Raw genomic sequence first — 11,434 nt, forward strand, 5'->3', positions numbered from 1 at the left:
AATAAGCTGCAAGACAAATGTAGTAAAATAATAATGAGTTATGTTAATTAGTTCATGTCCTCCCAGGATCAGGAACTAGTCAATGTCTCAGCTTACGGATTCTAAATGGACCTAAACTAGATCGACGTCAATTGTCTCTTCAACTGGGGCATGTCTTCACTTGGTCATTCTCCTTCAGTGACTTATTTTAACTTATTAGTTTGCTAGACATCCGGTCAGTCCATCGACCTGTTTTAAATTCATGGCAGTTATCCGGTCGACCCATTGCCCTAGTTGGATTTCTTTCCAAATATCTAGTCAGCCCGTTGATCTATCTAAACTTCGTACTAGCTATTCGGTCGGCCTATTGACCTAGTTGGATTTTGTACCAACTATCTGGTCGGCCCATTGACCTAGCTAGATTTTCTGTACACTTAATCAAGTGGTTAGATCACAACAAAATCTAACTTAACTTACTTGTCATTCATCAAAATCTGAGTTAGACCGTTAGTGTAAAATTGTACCAATAATATATAAATAAAATGTTATAAATAAATATATTTGTAAAATCCCAATAGCATCTATGTCTCTTTTACTATATTATCATCGAGTGGGATACTCGGAATGACACCCTCTGTGTGTGATTATATTATTCTTGTTTTAATATATACTTATTGAGACTTCAACAAATTACTCATCATTGTCATAGTAATACATACTAATGCAACTAAGCTACCAACTATCTCATTCTAATTAATTGAGCTCTAATAATGTATCTGCTACTATAACATCTTTATTTTTCTTAAAATATGTCTTTGCTTGTTGAATAAATACATGGACAAACATGTCATTGAAGATTAACAACAAAAAGAATTAACTATAATCAATTGTACCATCAAGACTTTGGTTTTGACATTGCCAATCTCAGCATATTTATGTTGTTGATTTGATGAGACTGTGGCAAATTTTTTTAATTGGATAGGGGCTTCTGGATTTTCATGCTAAAGAATCTCCTTGTCTTTCTCTTTCCTCTTAGTTGTCCCTTCTATAGGCATAGGTATTGTAGTCGTTTGTTTTCAACTGGTTCTCTTTCTTTTGGGAGTTTGTTCAAATTTATGAGTCGACAGTAGTCCAGTACTCTATCTAGCACACCTCTTTATTCTTGTATGTCTTGGCAAATTAGACTCTATGACTTCTTTATCCGGGGTAGGGGTTGCTTGTGGCTCTTCTGATACCTTGCCCTATAAGAGTCTTTAGAGCTCTATAATCTTTTTTTATCCTTTTTACCTATAGTCTTGTTCTTCTCAACAATGCTTATATTAGTATTGTTGGCACTCCTGTCTAGTAACTCAACAAGTACCCTTTTTTTCTCCTTCTCTTCAATGTTCTTGTTCAATTGAGCAACCAAAGCATGTATCTCAACAAATTTATCATCCTTTATTTTGTAGCATTGACATTCAACTTGCTTCTGAATATCCTCTACAGCTTGATGTTGAACATCCTCTACTACATGCTCTTGAGCATCCTCTGTTTGCTCAGGATAAAACACATTAGCAATGTTCTGCGCAATTTGATCATCAATTTAATTGATAACAAATGTTCCTCTAAATCTAATGATAGAAAGTTGTTATTATTTTTTATGAAGATAGTTCTCCAATCATTGTCTTTATTTTTTTCTCATACATGTGAGGTTGTCCACTTGCATCGGCATATTCTTGGAAGGACAAAGTTCTTGTGAGGCTCTATGATTCTAACATATTCACACATCCAACCCTCAATGCAATAAGTATAGTTATAAATTTTGAATCAATAAAATTTAATAACTCACAATAAGTATATGTGCAAATCCTTTCAGCATTAGAGTTTGATTTCCTTTAAGACTCGGTGGCTTGGGCCTCAATGAGACCATTACACCAATGTCCTCCATCTGTAAGGTCATACATTCATATACAATCTTACACCAATTATATCTATTATATTTTTAAAGTCATCTATGCAATCAAACAGTGATTGTACTGGTAGTCTAGATATAACGTTTGTAGTAGTAAATAACTCATACATAAAAAAATACAAAATAAAAAGTTGAAAACAAAAAGATCAAATTCAAGAGATGGTTTTTTGTTGATGTTGATTAGCTTGTTCTCTATTTCATTCTTTGAACAATCCTGAGATATGAAATATTGAAGGTAGAGTGCGATGGAGGCGATATCCATATACAAAGGAACTTCATCTCCATGGTCTGGAAGTCCTAGAATCAATGCAACATCTTTTCATGTAAATCTAATCTTCTGATTTTAAAAGATGAAACACTTAGCATGATAGTCTCAATTGTCAAATATATTTTGTACAAGACCTCTGATATTTGTATTATGTGATATGTCTAGAGCCCAGGTAAATGAGCCTCTACTTATCAACTATATATGTTTATTATTTGGTTGTAATGATGATATGAAGGACTTAAAATAGTAGATGTTACTTTTTTATTATATTTTCTTATGATATGTACAAGAAGTAGAGTTTATGTGAGAGGTTGAAGTACTAGACATCATTTAATTCTGTAAACAAAAACAAAGACTTGATATCTTAGTGTTACATTATAATTTTAGTTTTGAGCAATAAAATGACATTCCAGTTAGTTTTGATTACAACGATGTAACAACTATAATTTTGTAGCTGCTATAATGTTCTGGTCAGCATGTTGGCTACGATTTTGTAGTAGCTATTAAAACGTAGTTTCTATAACATGCTGTCCAGAATGTTATGGCTGTTACGAAATTGTAGCTACTAAAATGTGGTTAGACCAAAACATTATAACAGTTATGATTTCGTAGCTGTCACAACGTAGTAAGACTATAAATAAGAACGTTGTAGCAGCTATGATTTCCTAGCTGCTACAATGTTGTATCTGCTAGAACAATGACATTTGGATGGAGGAGAAAGATGTTTGGAAACTCGAATGTGAATTGAACTGACATTAAAATCTAAATCCTAAATGATAAGACAAGACATAAGTAGACAATTAAAAGATAGATAATAGAAGATGAGCATGTACATGGGGAAACATGCTATGGAGGAGGGATCGAAATGTTTGAATTTTTTCAAGATGTGAACTAAAATCCTAAATGTATTGGCTTTTTTCTCACCCGCCCCTACCAATCTTAAGTTAATCTGAAAACAACCCAAACTTGGATGAACACTAGATTATAGAGAGATGCGTAAATTAATTAGGATGGAGCATCCTTTTGATAATAAAGTAAAAAAGACATCTCTATGATGATTCGATAAAAATATGAGGTGTAGATTTGTCATTTTGAAAAATAGTCTATGGGAAATAATATTTCTTTATTTTTGTTTTTTAATTTTTTATTTTATTTTTTATTTTTTTAACTTTGGAGCTACGTTGTAACTACTCCGGTCTTTAATTTTTCAAATGGCTCTCTAAGGAGAGAGAATCCTCTAATCCACTTTTTATAGAGTAGGAGATAATCTACAATATAATTATGGTCTAATCGTAATCACGATTTAGTCGTAATTGGTTATGATCCCTTCTCGAATTGAACTTTCCATTCAGGGTGTAGTTTGGGTCGAGATAAGCAACCGAAGGCTACCGGCGATGGGCGGGTGGTCGGGCTGCCGAGTGGGAGGTTGTATTCAACCGTCCATCCCAATCCAAATTATAATCTGGATAGAAAAATAAACAAAAAAAAAAATCATAACTAATTACAATTGAATCACAACTATTATCAGATCATAATTATATTAGGGATCATCCCCTATTAAAAAAAACATGGATGAGAGTATTCGGTCGCCTCTCTAAGTCAATTCAGAGGCCAAAGTTCAGGAATACAAAACTGTACTGCTTCCCACGGATTAAAATTGATGATGTCATCCTTCGCCGACAGAGGCTGCTCCCACAAGCCAGGAGGGGAGCCGGGCGGGCGGAGTCGGCCGCCAAGCTGAGGCCTTGGTGGCAGCGGTGGCATCGTCGAATCGGGTACGAAACGCAGGGGCGCAGACCGGGATTGGCGCAGCGGTGGCGGTCGTGGCGGTGCAGCGCGCACTTGCAGTTGCGGTGGTAGGGGCGTTGATCGATGCCGGAGCACGTGGCGGGGATGCAGCCCTCGAAGACGCAATGGAGAAGCGAGTCTGCTCCGGCGGCCATCATCACTGCGTCGTGTCCTCTCGAGTGCGCTTCCGCCGCCGCCGGTGGCGCGTTCGTATTAATTACTCGACGTTAATTCGATCGGCGATGCTCTTGCTTCTCGCTTTCGGTGCCATTTATAGCGTACTGCTCGAGCTGTGGATCTATTGATTGGATCCGAGATGATGGCCAAGACATTTGCGCCGCCCAATCAATTAATAATTGACTTAGAGATTTCCGTGGCCAGCGTGGAAGACGAGAAAAGGAGCAGTGTAGTGAAGATTTTTTTTTGTTTGTTTGTTTTAATCTAGGTATTAAATTATTTGAATCTATTAATTTCAAAGATATTGGATCTAATCCATAAAAATTTCTCACTCGGAAACTTGACCAATGATATGACAGGATGATCTACTATCCTAAGTGATTCAAGCACCTCGATCATGTGATATTATCCTAGAATTACATCTTGACTACCTCGCGGTTGAAATTCATACTCTCAAGTGACAAATTTTTACGCACTAACCACTCTAGATATCCCCGTGGGGTAACATTATAGTAAAGAGTGGCAAAAAAAAGGGCGAAACCCTCGCCCTCAGGGCCCCCGCCGCACCCTGCCCAGGGTCATCACGAGGGAGGTAAATCACGGTAGCTCGGTGGCAAGTACGCAGTGGGCCGAGACTTTTTGCACAAGGATAGAGAATAAATCCCCGTTGCCCTGCGGACTCGAACCCATGTTCTCAGTGGCAAACTTCCACGCCTTTACCAGCCGAGATAACCCCGTGGGGCAACATTGTAGTAAAGAGTGAATCTTGCTTGGCTGGGTGGTGTAGGAGAGAGTGAGTCAACGAGACAAATTACTAACAGAAGATTTACGGGAGTGCTTAGCTCTCATCGATCCACTTTTAATCGTTGATGCTGTGCGGTTTATATTTCGATCTCTTTTTGTCTTTACAACTACGTTACCGATTCATATTAGATATTAAAAGACCACAAATAGACAATAAACTTAAACTTCTTCTTATGATGTTCTTCTTCGACTATAAAAACAAGAAGATAATGATGTGTTATGATTCCATAAATAGATGTTTATTATCAAGATGTGTTTGCAATTATTCAAATATATCGGACTATTTATTTTAAATTTTATTTGTCAATAAGATATGAGATTCCATTTTAAAAAAAATAGAAAATTGAGAATGAGGCATCTTCAAGAAACTTTCTTGTTTCCTTGTTTAAACTTACATTTTCTAAAGAAAAATAGGGAAAAGGTATTTATCATCTCTTTTGTCTTTGATTTTTTTTTTTTATGACAAAATGCTTAAACTTTCCCAAAATAAAAATATCATAAAATACGTTGTAAAAGAAAAAACATGAAACAAAATACGTAAATTTAAACAACATTAAATGTATTACAAACATCGAAGATTCACATTTCTTCGTTGGAGCAAGAAAACTAATATTGCAGCTGTTATATCAAATGAAAACCAATATCGCAGGCTAACAACAAAGAACCAGACTAATTAAGAGACAACAGCAGCTTTTGAATTTCTATCTAAAATTTCTGTTCTCAATTGCATTAAGAGCCTGCCCAAGTAATTTAGGCCTTCGCCTTCCCGGCCTCCACCCCAGAAGAGATCATGGGGTGATGCTTCAACGAGAACAGAGCCTGCAGTTGAGACAAGCATGGCACTTAAATCTGGATATGTAGAAAATTTACACTTGAGAGCTCTGTACATGACATCTATCTTGGCAGATTCCCAGTCAGCACGAACCTGGACGGCAACGAAGTAACGTTAAGAATAAACTTTCAACCATGAAAATAAGTGCGTGAAAATAAGGGCTTATTGCAAAATCATTTAAGCGCTATAAAACAGAAACAAACTAGAGGCTCAGGTCAAATTATCAAATCAGATCGTCCAAAATGCAACTCACGTATTGCACAGAAATTCAAATAGCAGCGAGGAGAATGTATGAATGATGTGTTGCAGTTTGAAAAAAATCCATATATAGTACCCAACGTTGAATTCAAGTAAATCAATTTGGCATGGAAAGTATAACAAATTGAACTTGCTCAAGGGTAAAGGCTAGATCTCCACTTTTTGTAATCTATATTAAAAAAATAATAATAAGAGACAAAAAAAAAGGCATAAAGAGAAGGATGAGGAGCAAGGAGCATATGAACCAAGTTAAAATTGCACACCGACAGACCATGACCTTTTCGAGCACGTCATAAAGGCAAAATGTAATACAATTGAAGGTTTTATTAAGAAGTCTACTCTGCGGCACTTCTAATGTGATATTGTCAATTGTCACAGGTAAAAGGCCAGTGGAAAACAAGAGGTTTACAGCATCAGTACAAGGCATGTCAATAAACATACATACTATTCAGTGTTCCTTCTTTTTGTTCTATAGGCCCTAATAGCAATAAAAAATCAAGCTGGTTCCTAATGCCTTTTTTTGGATGTGGTCATCCAACCCAATTAACTCAACATATATAGCATAAAGCATACCATGTCAGGATGTTGTCTCTGCAATCTTCTTCCCTTACGTGATGCTTCTTCTGGGCTTTTTGCTGTTTTTATTTCTTCATAGGCATCTTTAGCAAGACGATCATCAACCCCAGCAAACTTCTGTGCCTGAAAACCATATTAAAGCTTCTGTTTAACAATAACAAAAAATTTAAGTCATCAATTAGTTTTCTGTCACGACCCGACAATGGACACTAACCTGATAATAGTGTTCCACGCTTGACCATGTTTGATACTTTCCATTTTCATCAGGCATTTGTATAGGATGCGGGGAGTAATTTGAGAAAGCCCCATACAGGTCCCACGTCTTATAGAAAGATATAATTTTTGTATCAAATGGACAGACAGTTGGATCAATAGCAGAAAGCTCATCTGATGAAGGTATAACAGGTGAAAGATCTGGAATTGGCTGAAGAAATCCACTTATAAGCATGTCTGGCCCAACCTAACTTGCAAGATAAACATATCAGGTATATGACCTAAGCATAAGAATAAAACAAGATTGCTTATCATTTTTTAATTACTCAAGCTGAGATTAAAAGTATCTCTAAAATCGCTCCATTGTTAAAAGAGAACATTTTCGGCACATTTTGTATGGTGAAAGGAAGAAAGGAAGTAACAAGATGAACAAAAGGGCTGATGGGACCCATCCTTCCTTCTATTACCTATGGAGGCCATAGGCGGATGGAAAGGAACAACTAGGAAAAGAATCCCCTAGTTTGACCAAAACCATTTATGAGCAAAAGAAGAGGAGGAAGAGAGGGAACCGCCTTGAGATTATATTTGTGCCACATTGTCAATAAACCACCTTTAGTTCTCATCTTAAATTTATGATTGAAGTTCATCTTACTCAACCTTCAAGTCCAATTACTATGATTTAGGCACATTTTATGGTGATCAATCAAATAAGAATTCTGAGACCTATTGTATCCATATTCAATACCATTGCTTGTTCTAATTTCAATTACTAATTCAACATCTAATTGTCAATCAAGATATAGTGATAAAAATATGGATGGGAACCATATTTATTTCTGGTGATGGGAAATTATGGTATTGGTATCTCACCGAAATATTACAAGAGTTAATGCTCCAATCTAATTGACACTAGTAGAGACTAGAACCTCCTACTCATAAGATATTGTTAAAGATAAAGGTCAAAATTATGTCAGCTCGATTGGAACACTGTTGATTCACGTTGAGTGTCTGCATGGCTCAGCATCGACATGATATTGTTCTGAACTAATATAAACCATCACTTATAACAAAATTGTAAAACACAGATATAAAGCATTTGTCATTAAATAACAACAGAAAAAGATGTTTAGAAAAGTGAGTGCAGCACACCAAATAAGCCCTTCAAGACTATGGATATTGGTTTACCCTAACAATCTGGTCTAGTCCATGCTATAGAAGGTCCTTTTAGGTACATCAAAAACAAATAAATCACAGACAAAAAAATAACAGCATTCCAGATAACATGTACAACAATCCAAGAACTTACTTGCTCATATGAAACATCAATTAAATCCAGTGCTTGAGACATTTCAACCATTCCCAGTTCGCCAACTGGAGATGGAGCATTCACTCCCCCAATAATTTTTGGTGCAACAAATGCATAAACCTGATACATGGAAGAGCTAAGAATAAGAGCCTAGAAGATGTAACTGGTATTTCTAATGGGAATATCTAAATAAAAGAATACTGGTGCATATTTATATGACATTGATAACAGGATGGGCTAGCAAACAAATTTTATCGGTTAACTTTTAAGCCCAAAAGATAAACAAATAAGAATCAGCCAAATTCATCAAACTCTACACAAATTAGCTGAGAAATAAAACAATTAAAAGCAAACTAGATGAATGATGTGTCTTCAAGTAATCTATTTTAAAACCATCAGGTTTGCCTCCAACTTTGAATATTTAGAATAAAGTGTTTTTTTCTTACTCAATGGTAATTCAAAAAGCAGTCCATTTTTTTAATACCGGTTTTCAAGAACATGGCAAAATGTATAGTTAAATAATAAAACATTCAATAATTCATACTTCATAAGGCACATCGAAGAATCATAAGAATAATAGCTAATAATTCAATTTAAATGAGAACAATTGCCTACTGAATCCAGTAGAAAACGGAGAAATGTGGGAATCTTTACCACACATATCTTGATCAACTAGAAAGAACATATGGTTTCAGCTTAATATCAACCTTATGAATGACCCCAGATGAAATAGCAGGTGCAGCGAGAGAACCACCACATTCCCATAAGACAGAAAGGTAGCCACGATCATAGCAATATTGCATAACATCCCTAGGACTCAAAATATCAAACTCCACCACTTCTACACCTTTTTTTGCAAGTTTTTTCTGTAAATCTTTCCGAGCACCTCTTTGTGTCGCCACTATCGTATATGCTTCATAGACATTCCAGAGATTTGCTTCATCAGGAAGATCAAGAGTTTGTGACATCACTATCCTTACAGGAACATGTCCTCCTCCATGTCTAGCAGTCAGCCGTGGATCTTAAAAAACAAAAGAAGATGAACATCAATCGATACAAGAAACAATAGTTATTATACAAATATAAAAAGATTCATGGGAATTACCGTCACGGCGCACAGTATTCCCCCCAACAACAATGGCATCACTTCTGCCACGCAATTCAAATACTCGACCTCTAGATACCTTGCTGCTTATCCATGAAGCATGCCCACTTCTAGTTGCAATCTTACCTGCCATTTAACAAGTCTCTAGACAAAGTTATGATCAGAAAAGAAAGATATAAATGTACAAATGTTACTTACATCACAGAAGAGCTAATTCATCTCACCGTCTAATGTCATAGCATATTTCAGAACTGAAAATGGAACGTGAAAGGCAGCTCTATAGAGTAATGGAGCATTAACTATGAGGCAGGACTTCAAAGCATCCTATGACAGTATATAGCCGGATGATAAGAACTATAGACAAAATAATGACAATCACAAATTGAAAACATATCTTGCTTCATGCGTTCTCATAAGTCATAACTCATTCAAATATACAATGGAAATGTTCTCTTACCATACTAGAAGGAGAACAAATAACATGAATGGAACAGAAGTAAGGTACGTACAGGTCTAGCATGAAAACCATACCTCAAAGATTTTACTCTGTAAGTCTTCCCCAAGAACATCTACTTGAACACCTTCATTTCTTAATGACTGGATTGCTTTCCCTCTTAAATGTTGGAATGGATGTCTCAAGCCCACTACAACTCTTGAAATTCCTGCCTAATAAAAAGCTCAAATACTGCATTCCTTTATTCAAAGGAATAGATGAATTCTAAGCTCCATTCTAAATCTACTAAACAGCAATTAAGGATTTGTTTACTTTCACAAATTTTTAAAATTTTAATATTTTAAAAGGAACGATTTGCAGGTTTCATTAGACTTTTAGAACAAACATTATTATACATTCCATTTTGTACTTTATTATACTTAGATATGCATGTTAAGAGCATGAATCTAAGCATGCCTTATCAAGAGAGTTCAAATGAAGACAGAATGAATGATAACGTTTTCTTTAATGCTAACAAACAAATATTCACTCGCCTTCTCCAATTCTCTACAATCTTGAAACCCACAAATGGTCAAATTGATTTTGATGTCTTCAGAAATCTCAATTACAGAAAACTAGTGGCATTTGAACATTAACTTCTGCGACTTGAATGCTAACCAGAATGACCACTGAAGCGAGGAAAAGTAAAGAGTCTCGAAGTCAACAATACGTAGTGAGCCCTAAATGAAAGGTTTATCAGACCGTTGGCGTGAGAAGCAAAATTAGGAAGCAAATAATCACAGCTGCTAGAATTTTTATTATCCCAAGCGCAACAGAAAAGGAAGAGCATTCTGTTAAAAACGGGAATGTCAACATTGTCGACCCATCCCGAAAGATAAACATAAATGACAGGAAGCACAACAAGTCCTCTGAGAAATTTTCACAAACAACTGGCAAGCAAGTTCCCGTCAGGGCTCACACAAGAAAATATCAGCTTCTCAATGACTAGCAAGAAATAGAAAAGAGAGAATGCGATGCCAACCTGGACAAGGGACGACACAGCGGTGTGATCGGAGAAGCAATCGCCAGGCTCCATGTTCAGATAGGCAGTGGCGCCACGCGCGAGGGCGCCGGCCATCTCGACGGCCTGGAGCTCGGCGCACTTTGTGCCCTGCGCATAGAGGAAACCCTCACCGACGACGTCCACGCCCCGCGCGATGACGCATCCGAAGTTAGGGTGAGGCGAGGTGTGCCCCGCCGAGAGGTCCGCCACCTCCGCCGCTCGCCGGACTAGACCCGCCTCCTGCAGCGGCGCGGAGGCGCTGCACCGGAGAGCACGCCGTCGGAAAAGGGCGGTGGCCGGAGTGGAGGTGAAGAGCGATCCTCCAACGAGCAACATCGATATCGGTAAAACCACGCAGCTTCGGCGAACCGTTTGAATGGATCGGAGGATTAGTCCTTAAACGTGTATATAATAGACTATCACCGCTAATTTACGATTATGACTATCAAGTGCACTTACGCAAGGGCAAGGGCCAAGGGGTAGGGGTTGATCCATTCCCTCGTATTAATTAACTTATTAGTAGAAATACTTGAGGCAGGTCCTCCTATCTGCTCGCCTAAGGTTGCGTAATGCCTAAAGGGAACCTTATTCATCGGAATACCACAAATACACTTGGAATTTAACCACAAGTCTCACTTAACCATGCATCACACGAACATCAAGCGTTTCCTATGTGCAGAT

The 11,434-nt window shown here is 37.2% G+C and overlaps 1 protein-coding gene across 1 annotated transcript; it reads right to left on the reverse strand.

The window, feature by feature from the left end:
- Window positions 1-5,491: 5,491 nt before the first annotated feature.
- Window positions 5,492-11,233, reverse strand: LOC122032387 (riboflavin biosynthesis protein PYRR, chloroplastic-like). Its single transcript, XM_042591677.1, has 9 exons — window positions 10,733-11,233; window positions 9,789-9,923; window positions 9,482-9,581; window positions 9,258-9,383; window positions 8,860-9,173; window positions 8,153-8,272; window positions 6,848-7,093; window positions 6,631-6,756; window positions 5,492-5,892 (listed from the first exon to the last, which is right to left on the reverse strand). The coding sequence occupies exons 1-9, from the start codon at window positions 11,087-11,089 to the stop codon at window positions 5,641-5,643; spliced, it is 1,776 nt and encodes a 591-aa protein (XP_042447611.1). The 5' UTR covers window positions 11,090-11,233; the 3' UTR covers window positions 5,492-5,640.
- Window positions 11,234-11,434: the final 201 nt, after the last annotated feature.

Source organism: Zingiber officinale, chromosome 11A, assembly GCF_018446385.1.
Source record: "Zingiber officinale cultivar Zhangliang chromosome 11A, Zo_v1.1, whole genome shotgun sequence".
NCBI classification, from domain to species: Eukaryota; Viridiplantae; Streptophyta; class Magnoliopsida; order Zingiberales; family Zingiberaceae; genus Zingiber; species Zingiber officinale.

What these genes read in the sequence shown, in the direction of transcription:
- LOC122032387 (XM_042591677.1), bottom strand. Translation starts at nt 11,089, where the DNA reads ATGTTGCTCGTTGGAGGATCGCTCTTCACCTCCACTCCGGCCACCGCC. An exon ending in ATATGCTATGACATTAGACG is followed by an intron (nt 9,384 to 9,481) that starts GTGAGATGAATT and finishes GTTAAATGGCAG; the next exon opens with GTAAGATTGCAACTAGAAGT. An exon ending in TTGATGTTTCATATGAGCAA is followed by an intron (nt 7,094 to 8,152) that starts GTAAGTTCTTGG and finishes CTTGCAAGTTAG; the next exon opens with GTTGGGCCAGACATGCTTAT.